Source organism: Rana temporaria, chromosome 6, assembly GCF_905171775.1.
Source record: "Rana temporaria chromosome 6, aRanTem1.1, whole genome shotgun sequence".
In the NCBI taxonomy this organism is placed as follows: Eukaryota; Metazoa; Chordata; class Amphibia; order Anura; family Ranidae; genus Rana; species Rana temporaria.
In genome coordinates this window covers 151,307,866-151,322,349 of record NC_053494.1, presented here as the reverse complement: position 1 = coordinate 151,322,349, position 14,484 = coordinate 151,307,866, and the positions used below count along the sequence as shown (strand labels likewise).

General features: G+C 46.5%; 1 protein-coding gene across 2 annotated transcripts in view; it reads right to left on the bottom strand.

The window, feature by feature from the left end:
- The window catches only part of C6H21orf58 (chromosome 6 C21orf58 homolog), a 56,443-nt gene that overhangs the window by 21,762 nt on the left and 20,197 nt on the right, over window positions 1-14,484 (bottom strand). For both annotated transcript variants that reach the window (XM_040357597.1, XM_040357596.1), the window contains exons 4-6: window positions 9,724-9,797; window positions 9,394-9,579; window positions 5,342-5,453 (exon numbers count right to left, since the gene is read on the bottom strand). In XM_040357597.1, coding sequence (XP_040213531.1) covers window positions 5,342-5,453; window positions 9,394-9,579; window positions 9,724-9,797 — 372 coding nt within the window. The remainder of the gene's footprint in view (window positions 1-5,341; window positions 5,454-9,393; window positions 9,580-9,723; window positions 9,798-14,484) is intronic.

Here is a 14,484-nt window from a genome sequence, read left to right as displayed (position 1 = left end):
AGTATGTCACTATGGGCCAGATTCACAGAAGAGATACGACGGCGTTTCTCTGAAACGCCGTCGTATCTCTCAGAGTATCTATGCGACTGATTCATAGAATCAGTTCCGCATAGATAGCCCTTAGATCCGACAGGTGTAATTGTCCTACACCGTCGGATCTTAGGATGCAGTACCTCGGCCGCCGCTGGGTGGAGTTTGCGTCGTTTTCCAGCGTCGGGTATGCAAATTAGCAGTTACGGCGATCCACGAAGGTTTTTCCCGTCGTTACAAGTCTTAGTTTCCCGTCGCAAAGTTAAGCAATGTTTTTCATTGCTTAACTTTACACCAGCCATGTTAAAGTATGGCCGTCGTTCCCGCGTCGATTTAGAATTTTTTTTTTCCGGCGTAAGTACGTTACGGACGTCGCGATTCACAAACACGTCGCGCCGCCGTAATTTCGCGCAAAGCACGTCGGGAAAATTGCGAACGGAGCATGCGCAGAACGTCCGGCGCGGGAGCGTGCCTAATTTAAATGGTACATGCCCCATTTGAATTGGGCGGGCTTGCGCCGGACGTGTTTACGATACACCGCCGCAAGTTTACAGGTAAGTGCTTTGTGGATCGGGCACTAAAACTGAAAACTTGCGGCGGTGTAACGTAAACGGGTTACGTTACACGGCCGCAATTGTACCTGAATCTGGCCCTATGTTCTTGTTTGTGGCAAGACAATTTGTGGAACGTTAGTATGCAGCAGGGCCGATCCGCCCTATAGGCTCACTATGCAAGCCGCTTAGGGCCCCGCAAACCTGCGGAGGGCCCCCCAAATTACTAGAGGCCCCGCCTGGTGAGAGGCGATTTTCGGCCCCTCACCCTGCTTCTCAACTCGCTGGCTGCATAGGGAGAAGAGGTAAGAAGTAACCCCCTCCCCCGCTTTTCACTTTAATATAAGATGTCATTTCCAGCAGCAGAACACCCCCTTCCCCCGCTTCTCAACTTTAATCTTTAGGCTGCATTCACACCTAGGTGTTTTTTGCCGCGACAAAACGCAGCGTTTTTTACCGCGATTTTCGCTGGAGGGGTGATTACACATTGTGTAATGTGGCCGAACGCCGAAGACGCCTGAAAAAAAGGGTCAGGGACTTGTTTTGAGCTTCAGGCGTTTCGGCGTTCGGCGTGGAGATGTGAACCATCTCCATAGCCGACAATGTTAAATCACCCCTCCAGCGTATTGCAGGCTGCAATAGTGGCGGGCGTCGGGCGTGAAAACGTCTAGGTGTGAATGGAGCCTTAATGTGACATGCCATTTTTCAACCTCCCACCCCCCCCGCACGCTTCTCAACTTTAATGTGACATGTCATTTTGCTTAGGGCCCCAGCGAGGTCAGGATCTGCACTGGTATGCAGGACAAGACCCTGGCACACGCCCTTTTGACAAAAATCAGATGCTCGGTTGTCCAACAATCGTACCGTGTGTACGAGGCTTTAAAGTAAACATCATTCAAGTGTAATATGTATTAGGGGAGATGCTACACCGATAACCAGTACTCAGGTAATGTCACTAAAGAAGAGCTTATGTAATCAAATCTTCATATAATAGTTTTCGGCGTAAGTGCTTGATTCACAAAGCACTTGCCTGTAAACTTGCGGCGGCGTATCGTAAAGCCGTCCGGCGCAAGCCCGCCTAATTCAAATGGGGCGTGTACCATTTAAAAATTGGTTCGGGGCTTCCCTTAATATTCATAGCAGACCCAAAGGGCCTGGTAATGGACTGGGGGGAAACCCATGCCGTTTTTTTCAATGAGTTTTATCTATATTGCCGAGACCCGACAATTCATTGCAGCAGTGAGTTTTAAATTACTTTAGAAATGTCATTTTGCTGCGGTATTGTTCTAAACACAAGAAAAGTTCCCCATATAAGTCTTTAAAATGAGCACTTTTGATTTTTCATGTTCGTGTCCCATAGACTTTGAGGCCTCGTACACACGGCCCAGGAACTCGACGTGCCAAACACATCGAGTTCCTCGGCCAGTTCAGCCCTGAAGCCGCCGAGGAGCTCGGCGGGCCGAGAGCTCCCATAGAACAACGAGAAAATAGAGAACATGTTCTCTATTTTCTCGACGAGTTCCTCGGCGGCTCCATCGGGCCGAAAGTGTACACACGACAGAGTTTCTCGGCAGAATCCGGCTCTGACCGAGTTTCTCGCCGAATTCTGCCGAGAAACTCTGTCGTGTGTACGAGGCCTCAGTGTTCGTACAAAGTTTTTGCCTGTTCGCAAGTTCTGGATGTGAACCGGGGGGGGGGGGGTGTTCGGGTCATCCTTACCAACCACTAGTTTATTGTGGTCTTCCTCCAGTCTCCTAAAGCAGCAGCAGTCAATATAATCCAAGCATTATACGTACATTCTAGTAGAGTTATACGTGCACAGGAGCTCAGTGGAGATAAATGCACTGTCAACTATTGAAGTAGACTTTAGAGTCGACCAACTTTAGTGGCCAACCAACATTTATTACGCCTTACTTTTACAAGAGATATAGCACTCTCCATAGAGAGGATGGATTTTATTTGGGATAGCTTCCAATTCTTTTTGATCCAGCAGCTAGGTCCTGTTGTGTGGAGAGCAACTTGATATAGGAGTGGATATCTACTCCTGTGCTAAACTCTCAGATTAGGGATAGGTCGTTATCCCAAGTCACTAGCAGTACAGTATGGAAAATACAGGACTCAACATTTGTGATAGTGAGATCCTTGCTCAGAAAAATTTGCTTTAGTTAGTGGTGTATGAACCACCATCTTGGAATCTAGATTTGATTAACCCTTTCACGCCGACGGAACGCATATATGCGTCCTCGGCTTTCAGGGGTTATACCGGGATGAAGCCTGCAGCCGCAGGCATCATCCCGGTACCGTTGTTTAGAGCCGGCGATCGGCTTTCCAAACATAACAACCGATGCGGCTAAAAGCCGCTTGGTTGTTATGCCGGAGGAGCGGGAGGGGACATCCCCCCCCTCCCGCCGCCTCTCGCCGCTCTGACCCGATCCACGATCCGGCGCCTCCAGCGTCTCGGCGCGCTCTGAAACAAAGCCGTAAACGGCTTTGATTCAGTGTCCGCATTGAAACCACGGAAGCGGCGTCATGACGTCACTTCCGGGTTTTTCAGATGCCAATGGCGCCAGATTCAAAAAAGTACACAGTATTCAGAATCGCCGTTTTCGGCGATCTGAATACTTTGAAGTGCAAAGGAGGGCTCGGAGGTCTTTTAGACCCCCGATCCCTCCATAAAGAGTACCTGTCACGACCTATTGCTGTCACAAGGGATGTTTACATTCCTTGTGACAGCAATAAAAGTGATCAAAATGTAAAAAAAAAAAAAAAAAAATTTAATATTAGAAAAAATAAATAAATAAATAAGAAAACAAAAAATTTTTTTTAAAGCGCCCCCCTCCCCGCGAGCTTGCGCAGCAAAGAAAGCGCATACGGAAGTCGCGCCCGCATATGAAAACGGTGTTCAAATAACACATGTGAGGTATCGCCGCGATCGTAAGAGCGAGAGCAATAATTATAGCACTAGGCCTACTCTGTAACTCTAACCTGGTAACCGTAAAAAAAGTTTAAAGCGTCGCCTATGGATATTTTTAGTTACCGTAGTTTGTCGCCATTCCACGAGTGCGTGCAATTATAAAGCGTGTCATGCTTGGTATCTATTTACTCGGCATAACATCATCTTTCACATTATGCAAAAAAATTGGGCTAATTTTACTTTTTCATTTTTTTTAAATTCATGAAAGTAAATTTTTCCCAAAAAGTTGTGTTTAAAACACCGCCGCACAAATACCGTATGACATAAAATATTGCAACAATCGCCATTTTATTCTCTAGATTCTCTGCTAAAAATATATATATATATATAATGTTTGGGGGTTCTAAGTAATTTTCTAGCCAAAAATATGGATTTTAACTTGTAAACACCAAATGTCATACATAGGCATAGGCATGAAAGGGTTCATTTCGAACTTTGTGTGATTGGCCAAAGAGAGTATTAGGGCTGTTAGGCCCCGTACACACGACCAAACATGTATGCTGAAACTGGTCCGCGGGCCAGTTTCAGCAGACATGTTTGGTCGTGTGTGGGCGCGAGCGGGCCGAATTCCAGCAAACATTTGCCCGCCGGGCCTTTTCCCAGCGGACAAATATTCCTGGACGTGTTTTAAAACCGTCCGCTGGAATCCTGCCCGCTCGGACATGTACGGTCGTCAGTACAGACCTACCGTACATGTCCAGGCGCCCGCCGTCCCTCGCATGCGTCGAATGACTTTGACGCATGCGTGGAAGCCTTTAAATGGCAGGCCCGCCCACGTCCGGCGACGACGCGGACACGCCCCCGTCGTACAGAAGCCCTCTGGCAGACATGTACGGTGAAAACGGTCCGACGGACCGCTTTCACCGTACATGTTTGTTCGTGAGTACCCGGCCTTAGATCCAGAACTGGCAGTGAGTGATGTTGATGCCATTTTTCATACCCACCCAAGCGATTACCTTATAGTTTGAATACAGTGGCGGCTGGTGTTTTCTTTTGGGGGGAGGGGGGCGGCAAACAATTACCCCCCGGGTGGCCGGTGGCAGCACTACCCCCGATAGCTGTCTGACGGTCAGTCTGGCACTTACGGCATCTAAGTGGCGGGCAGCGGCTCCGGTGTCCTCTCCACCAGCACGGCGGTTTCCACCGTGCATCTCCTCCTTCTAGGCGTCCAATAGGCTCGCCAGACGTTTTGGCCAATCAGGAAATGGGTCTTATGACTTGCTTCCTGATTGGCGGGGAGGAGATTTAATGTGAAAATAGCGAATATTCATTCACTTTTGTCACACAACTGAGTGGGCTCTGGGCACAGAGCATTGCGCCCTGATCCCACCCTTTTTTGAAGTCTATTAGAGCCTTTGGCTCTAATCACATGCTTAAAAACCACACCCTCACCATTGGAATCCCTAGTTCGGCGCTCTGTATGTAGATCAGGGGGCCGGATGCATGTATAGGGGGCAGCGTCCGTGCACCCCTAATGGACGGGCCGCCACTGTTTGTATACTTAACATGATTACTTGTAAAATAAATGTTAAGGGCAAACATCAAAAACACACACACACACACATATATATATATATATATATATATATATATATATATATATATATATATATATATATATATATATATATATATATATTATTGTTAGGATTTATATGGTGTGCTAATTATAACTTTTACATAGTAATATAAAGATTTATATAATTTTCAATAGCGGGTTCTTTGGCTGCAGTACTGTTATAACATTTAAAAAAGTGTGTGTACAAACAGTTTGGCAATAACTGACCTTCTTTAATGCTGCCTGAGCGTGGTGGCTGATAGGCCTGTGGAGGAGGAATCTGAGTGATAAGTGGCTGTGCAGGTAGCTGCTGAATTATGGTTGCTGGTTGCTGGGGTAACTATAAATAAAAACACAGTGATATTGAGTTAACATCTATGAACATCTAAGAATTTAGGATAAAACTCTGTCAAAGCTCTATATATGCCTTTTACGAAAGAACTTTCTTAGGTTGCCCTGAAGCCTCTTCTGGTGGCAGAATGATGTTCCAGGACTGCAGGTGTAAGTGGGACCTAAGCAGTGTACCAAACTTATCGAAGAAACATAAGGCAGAGTGGCCTAGCCCTGTTTTTTTGATTAACAAAATTCAAACGTCATCCGACAAGGCACCACTGTCAACTATAATCTTGGCACCACAAAAGCTGTGAGGGGCGCAGTTTCCTTGTCTGCAGAATACTGATAAGGATTCTCGTAGAATTGGCGTTGGCGTAGTGTAAGCCATTTACACTACGCCACCGCAACTTACTGGAGCAAGTGGCGTATTCTCCAAGCACTTGCTCCGTAATTTGCGGCGGCGTAGTGTAAATGGCCCGGCGTATGGCCGCGTAATTCAATGGGGGCGGCTTCTATTCAAATTAAGCGCGCCCCCGCGCCGATTGAACTGCGCATGCGCCGGGCTGAAAAATAGCCCAGTGCGCATGCTCCAGCTCACGTCGGAAAACGTCTATGACGCCGTTGTGAGCGTCATTGACGTAAAGTCGTATTCAAGAACGACTTAGGAAAACTATGTAACCGACGGAAAAAGTCGACGCGGACCCGACGCCATACTTAACATGGCATACGGCGGACTGGCGTAAGGTTACCCCACATATAGCAGGGGTAACCTTACGCTTACGGAAACGACGTACGCGACGCAAATTCGTTCGGGTATCGGCGTATCAGGCTCATTTGCATAGTCAAATGAGACCTGAACGTAAACGCCACCTAGCGGTCAGCGTTGTATTGCATTTAGGATCCGACGGTGTAAGTGACTTACACCAGTCGGATCCTAGCCTAATTCCGGCGTATCTTGCTTTGTGAATACAAAACAATGATACGCCGGCGGGAATTTCGAATTACGCCGGTGTATCAGTAGATACACCGGCGTAACTCTTTTGAGAATCTGGCCCGTAGTCTTTACTCCACAATGATTCAAGTTCCACTTACAAGTTCACTGTGTCAGAGGATGGTCCATTGGAGGGGGCGGTGATAGAGTTTTAAGATGATGAATTCCACCAGGCCACTGCGGTATATAAAGACCAGAAACAATCTGTGTGGGACTGGTGTAGAGTGGACATCCTAAAAAGAAAAGCGTTGCATTCCTACTTGAAACTCTGCTTACCACCTGTGCTTTTCCTACCCAGCGGCACTCTTTCCCTACCTATTGGCGCACAGCATGCACAATGTTGGCCCCCCATATTTATAGAGTCCCAAATAAAGATGGCTGTCCAAATCTCAAAGGAATTCAGCATCCAACAGTATCACCATCCTCCCCAAGATGCACGCCCGGAACTCAAGATAGGAGACGTTTCCTCCCCATTGAACTCCTCCGAACCTGAAGAGACAGTGCAGCGCTGCCTTTTGGTTGGAGGAAATACCGCAATCTGCACCTGCCAACACTGGGGAAGGAATGGGGGAAAGTCTGGAAGAATTCACTTTCATTGTAATATTAGTGAGCAACAAAATAATGCTGATGATATTTCCTAATAGTTTATATACTGTCCAAAGTAGGTTTCAGGAGACCGATTGATCTAAAAGTGGCGAGCATGGCCTCCTTTATGTTCTTGGTTCTACTTGGCAATCCTGCAATTTTTTTTTGGACATGCCTGGCACAAGCAGACCTAAACTGCCACCCCTTCTGCATCCATTTTTCTTTGTTTTTTGATGGCTTCCAGCTTTCCTGGTTATATATGTAACTTGCAAATGTAAAATGTAAGTTTCTATCATTCTAATAATACCTCACACAGCCAGGGCCGATCCTAGGCAGGATGCACAGGGTGCTCCGCACCCAGGCGCCTCAGAGGTGGGGGCACCGAAGCTCCAAAGTGCTCTCCTCCCTCCTCCTTGTCTGTGTCCAGAGCCGGAGCGCATGTAGCGGGTGCTGCGGTTCCCCATCCTGCTGGCAACTGACAAGAGCGCATACCTTCCGCTGTCCCCGGAATCCGGGCTGGGTACCACAGCAGAGTCTAGTACCGGAACACGTTTTGGCACTAGGCTCCACTAATTAATTCTGTCCGGCGTGCATGTAGCAGTCTCCTGTCTGCCTCGCCCCCTCTGCGTGTGTCAGCTCTTCTCCCATAGGCGGTGTGATGAGAGGCTTCTGGGTTGGCCGGAGCTGCTGCCAATCATCCCGTGCACTCCCAGAAATGCTCTCCGAGTGTCACCCTCCAAGTAACCAAAGATGTCACGTATTCCCCGCCCCCTGTAATGTGCTTCTGCTCCCAGTGCACCCGAGCTACAGGGATCTATTGGACAAGTTCTGATCTATGGGGACACCTGCTGTGGGGGGGCTCTGATGGGGACACCTGCTGTGGGGGGGCTCTGATGAGGGATACCTGCTGTGGGGGGGGCTCTGATGGGGGACACCTGCTGTGGGGGGGCTCTGATGGGGGACACCTGCTGGGGGGGGCTCTGATGGGGGACACCTGCTGGGGGGGGCCTCTGATGGGGGACACTAATGAAGACCTAGGGGAGCATCTCTGTGTTTGAGTCGTAGCCATAGAAACATTTGTAAAGGGGAGGAGTTAGTAAGATGACCACGCCCATGTGGGGGCGCCAGAAATATTTCTGCATCCAGGCGTCTGTGACCCTAGGATCAGCCCTGCACACAGCAACATGTTCATTGACTCTAGAATCATATCACCTTGTTGCGTCCTTGAAGACATTACATTGAGCCCAGGATTTTTTTGTAATAAGAAAAAAAAACTTTATTGAGACATGGAGAAAAGAAAACACAAAAAGCAATATAATTAAAGCGGGGGTTCACCCTGTTAAAAAAAAAAAATATGTTTTTTTTTATTAGACCATTACATTCGGCATCGTAGCGCGAGCTACGGTATGCCGGTCTTACATTTTTTATCCCCGTACTCACTGTGCTATGGCTCATTGAAGATTCCGGGGAATGGGCGTTCCTATGGTGAGAGAAGGTGATTGACGGCCGGCCCTGGCACGTCACGCTTCTCCGGAAATAGCCGAAATAGGCTTGGCTATTCACGGCGCCTGCGCATAGCCTGTGCGCAGGCGCCGTGAATAGCCGAGACCTACTCCGGCTGTCTTCGGGGAGCGTGACGTGCCAGAGCCGGCCATCAATCATCCTCCCTCTCCATAGGCACGCCCATTCCCCGCGGGAGTCGGATTCTTCAATCATCGATAGCACAGTGAGTACGGGGATTAAAAATTTAAGACCGGCATACCGTAGCTCGCGCTACGATGCCGAATGTAATGGTCTAATGATGTGAAGGAGGGTGAACCACCGCTTTAAGTTAGGTAAATTAAGTTAAAGTGAGAATAAACTCCCGTGCATGACTTTTACCTATAGGTAAGCCTATAGTAAAATGTACATATACTGTAGGTACAATAAATAAATAAATACTTTTGATGCAGCCGGTGATGTCACTGACACATTCACTCTGAAGGAACGGCATACCGTGCCATTCCTTCTGATTCCTGTGCCGTGAACAGTGGCTCCTGTGCGCATGCGTTGGAGTAACATCATCGCGACTCTGGCCCCTCACACAGCTGGAGTCTGCGAACCTGGAAGGAAAACCAGATGAAGATGGAAGCACCTTCTGTGGTGACAGCGCTCCGTTGGATGGCTTCGTTCTAAGGTAAGTGTCACATAATGCATGCGATGCATACTAGCACATTTACCTTGCAGGATGTAAAAAAAAAAATACAAAACAGCTGTAAACAGTTAAGGCATAGAGATTATGAAATAAAAAGACAATCAATTTTTGTGCATGATACAGAACATTAATAAGGAATGATGCAGTATACTCATTTACTGGCACTGGTACCCATACCTGCTGCTGAATGATCCTGGGAGGCTCTGGTGGTGGAGGAGGAGGATAAAAGCGCACTAGTGGTTCTGGTGGAGGTGATGTGTGGTAAATATGCATTGGGGCAGCAACAGGTTCTATACTGATCTTTTTCCTGCGGGTCCCTTCCCAGGTATGTGGCCGGGCTATCTCTTCTAGGAGGTGTTGTTCCTGCAAAACAAAGCACAAGAATCAAATTTGGGGAAAACAAATATCTTTTCATAGAAGTACATACTGTATTTGTGATGATGTTAAGACTGTGTAACACATCACTGTATTTCATTGCTGTGTTGTGCAGCAATTTATCATACTCACTCTCAGTTTGTGCAGCAAATCCTTCCTCCTGCGTAATGCAGATTGTAGAGCATCTTCCTGTCCATCATAACTCCCTGAAGACAAAGGAAAACAATCACAGCACTACAAAAGTAACACCATCCTGCGCATTCTACAGCTCTGCATGAGGTGGATTTGCATGTGTTGTATAGAGACATCTCCAGGGCTCAAGGCCTCCGTTCCCGCACTTTTTTCACAGCAGGAACTCAGTTCCCTTTGCAGGACTAGAGCAGCCGAGCCGCCTGAACCAATCCTTCACTAAGCGGCGATGCCCAGCTCGAGTCACTGTCAGGGGCAGGCGAACCTTAGTAATCCTTTATGTTACTGGCCGCTTCCTGTATATGGATTCATCAGGTAGTCTGCGGGTATTCCATCACTTCCTCGATGCCGCAATGTCTCCTGAGAGCTTTTGTCATTGTTCCCAGGAGACATTGCGGAGGTCTGCCGCGAATTATTGAGGGATTTAGAAAGAACTTGCTTCTTTCTAAATCCCGCAATAACTCGCTGCAGACCTCCGCAATGTCTCCTGGGAACAATGACAAAAGCTCTCAGGAGACATTGCGGCATCGAGGAAGTGATGGAATACCCGCAGACTACCTGATGAATCAGCCAGTACGGCCGGGTACACACGGGCAAACATGTACGATGAAACCGGTCCGTCGGACCGTTTTTACCGTACATGTCTGCCCGGGGACTTCTGTACGATAGCTGTACTAACCATCGTACAGAAGTCCGCGCGTAAACAATACGCGGGGCGTGTCTGCGCCGTCACCGCGACGATGACGCGGCGGCTATGTGGGCGGGCCTGCCTTTTAAATGCTTCCACGCATGTGTCGAAGTCATTCGACGCATGCGAGGGAGGGCAGGGGCGCTCGGACATGTACGGTAGGTCTGTACTGACGACCATACATGTCCGAGCAGGCAGGATTCCAGCGGACGGTTTTAAAACAAGTCCAGGAAAATTGGCCCGCTGGGAAAAGGCCCGGCGGGCAAATGTTTGCTGGAATTCTGCCCGCTCGTGCCTACACACGACCGAACATGTATGCTGCAACTGGTCCGCGGACCAGTTTCAGCATACATGTTTGGTCGTGTGTACGGGGCCTAACATAAAGGATTACTAAGGTACAGTAGATCAAAAAAAAATAAACATGCGGTTTAGTAATTATGCATATGAGCGTATCATTTATTTTTTTTGGTGGGGGAGTGGATCTTGGGTGGGAGTTCCAACACTTTTTTCCCCAGGACTTGACCCCTGGACATCTCCCTGTTTCTAGCAACCATTCAGCATCAGGAAACGTGTATATATAATCAATCAGCGCAATCCAATAATATGTGAATCAAATTTCTAATAAAAGTTGCTAGCCAACACCCATAAGTGATTCCAACCTTTCTATATTGATATATTCAACAAAATGATGTAGCGCAACTTACAAGAAATAAATATAAATATACAAGCAATTGTGCAAATATTTGTGCCAACAAAATAGTCCAATAAATATCCAAAAATATCAAAAGAAAAAACTACAGTGGAACCTCGGATTACGAGCATAATCCATTCCAGGAGAATGCTCGTAATCCAAAGCACTCACATATCAAAGCGAGTTTCCCCATAGAAGTCAATGGAAACGAAAATAATTTGTTCCGCATTGACTTCTATGGCATGCAATACCGCATGTGGCCAGAGGTGGGGGGGGGTTCGTGTTTTCCCAAGCATTTCCGAATGGCTCCGATCGGCTCAACTCAGCTTCGGCGCCACGCACCTCAGGCCAAACGCAGTACGTGCAGTACTGTGGCTTGAATCCTGCTCGTTTTACGAGACAACACTCGGAAACCAAGTCAGGGTTTTTTTTTTAAACAGTGCTCGTATTGTGAAACAGTTGTTGACCGTGTTACTCGCAATCCAAGGTTTCACTGTATATCCAATTCAAACAATATCCAATTTAAATCCACTCCAATCACCAATGTGACATGTAATACGAAAATGTGAATCCTCCACCCTTGTAGATAAGCCTCTCACCTCATTGCTGCATTACCAGTAGGTCTCACCACATGTTTTCCCCTCTATGGGAATGAAGACAATCAGCTACTGCTTCAGATACCTCTTATTCGGATAAATGGATGGGTTAATAGATTTCCAGTCCCCACAACATGCATGCATGAAGAAAAAGCTCACAAATCTAGTGCTCTCCGTTTAACCACTTAAGGACCGATGCACGACGATATACGTCCACAGAATGGCACGGTTGAGCACCTGTACGTCCCCTTTAAGAACCCAGCCGTGGGTCGCGCGCACGCGACCCTGTCCGAAGCTCCGTGATCACGCCCGTGGACCCGATCGCCGACGGTGTCCCACGATCGGGTCACAGGAGCTGAAGAACGGGGAGAGGTGAGTGTAAACAAACCTTCCCTGTTATTCTCTGTGGCTTGTCTCTGATCGTCTGTTCCCTGTCATAGGGAACGATGATCAGTGACGTCACACGTCCAGCCACGCCCCCCTACAGTAAGAAACACACAATAGGACACACTTTAGCGCCCCCTAGTGGTTAATCTCTTCACTGCCATTGTCATTTTCACAGTAATCAGTGCATTTTTATAGCACTTTTCGCTGTGAAAATTACAATGGTCCCAAAAATGTGTCCGATGTGTCCGTCCTAATGTCGCAGTCACGAAAAAAATAAATCACTGATCGCAGCAATTACTAGTAAAAAAAAAAACGTATTAATAAAAATGCCATAAAACTATCGACTATTTTGTAAACGCTATGGGCCAGATTCACAAAAGAGATACAACGGCGTATCTCCTGATACGCCGTCGTATCTCTGAGATACGATTGTCGTATCTATGCGCCTGATTCATAGAATCAGGTTACGCATAGATAGCCCTAAGATCCGACAGGTGTAAGTAACTTACACTGTCGGATCATAGGCTGCAATTCTAGGCCGGCCGCTAGTTGGCGATTCCATTGCGGTCGGCGTAGAATATGCAAATGACTAGTTACGTCGATTCACGAACGTCCGCTTTTCCCGTCGCTGTAAATTTACATAGTTTCCGTAGAGATATGTCGCATGAAACTAAAGCTGCCCTCTAGGTGGTCTAGCCAATGTTAAGTATGGCCGTCGTTCCTGCGTCGAAATTTGAAATTTCACGTCGTTTGCGTAACACATCACATCGAAAACAATGACGTCCTTGCGACGTCATTTAGCGCAATGCACGTTGGGAAATTTTAGGGACGGAGCATGCGCAGTACGTTCGGCTCGGGAACGCGCCTAATTTAAATGGTCCCCGCCCCATTTGAATTAGGCGGGCTTGCGCCGGGCGGATTTACGCTACGCCGCCGCAAGTTTACAGGCAAGTGCTTTGTGAATCAAACACTTACGCTGTAAACTTGCGGCGGTGTAACATAAATGGGATACGTTACGCCGCCGCAGCGTAACACATTTCTATGTGAATCTGGCCTTATAACTTTTGCGCAAACCAATCAATAAACGCTTATTGCGATTTTACCAAAGATATGTAAAAACAAAGAAAAAAATATGTTTTTTTATATATTTTTTGGGGATATTTATTATAGCAAAAAGAAAAAAATATTGCATTTTTTTTTAAATTGTCGCTAAAGTTTGTTTACACCGCAGAAAATAAAAACCGCAGAGGTGATCAAATACCACCAAAAGAAAGCTCTATTTGTGGGAAAAAAAGGATTTTGTTTGTGAGCCACTTCGCACGACCGCGCAATTGTCAGTTAAGGTGAAGCAGTGCCGAATCGCAAAAAGGGGCCAGGTCCTTTACCTGCATAATGGTCCGGGTCTTAAGCGGTTAAAACTTCACATTTATTAGAGAAGGGTAAAGTATTGCACTTACAAAACTGGCACTATAGGCAGTGCTAACCATGAATCACGTGTCTGTCACATAGAATCACAGGATCCTTAGCTGCAGAGATGATCATGGCATGGTTTCATATATGTGAAACCTCGTCCTATACGTACATTACGTCTAAACCTCGGGACTTCCTCAGTAGGAAAGTCCTACTGAGGAAGTCTCGAGGTTTGGACGCAACGTATGTATAGGACGAGGTTTTACGTATATGACGTCATCCCGTTTGCATTTGAATTCAATATAGTTTTTTCTTTTGATATTTGGGTATTTATTGGACTATTTTTTTTTACATATATATATTTTCCACAATTGTTTGTATATTTATATTTATTTCTTGTAAATTGCGCTACATCATTTTGTTGAATATATCAGTATTTGCAGGAAAACAAATAGCGACTGGGCAGTTTAAACTTTTTGTTTCAATAATATTCTTCACACTATTGGTGGACAGGTGTGACGGATCTCAGATACCCCGTCTGGGCACCTCCGCCAGAACTGTGTCTCCTGTTCTCCAAATGCACCCTCAGCCAGCCGACTCACCCTAAGAAGAAAAATGTTACTGCGCTGATCTAATTATCCAGAGGTATTTAATCTCTGGGAATATGGACATAAGTGAAATATCAGGGCCACAATGTACCCAATCTTAAGTGTGAATAACCTGAATACAAACAATAAAAAATATAAGAAATATATGAGACATACAAATGTGACACAGTGATTTCAAACTTAAATCATATATCTAGATCAGTGTGTCAGCATACAATCCATATGCCACAGTGCTTCTATGAGAAAAATGGCTGTTGCTGCTACTGACCAACCAAATAGTGAAAACAATACGAAAGATATTACAAAAAAATATATTATATATAT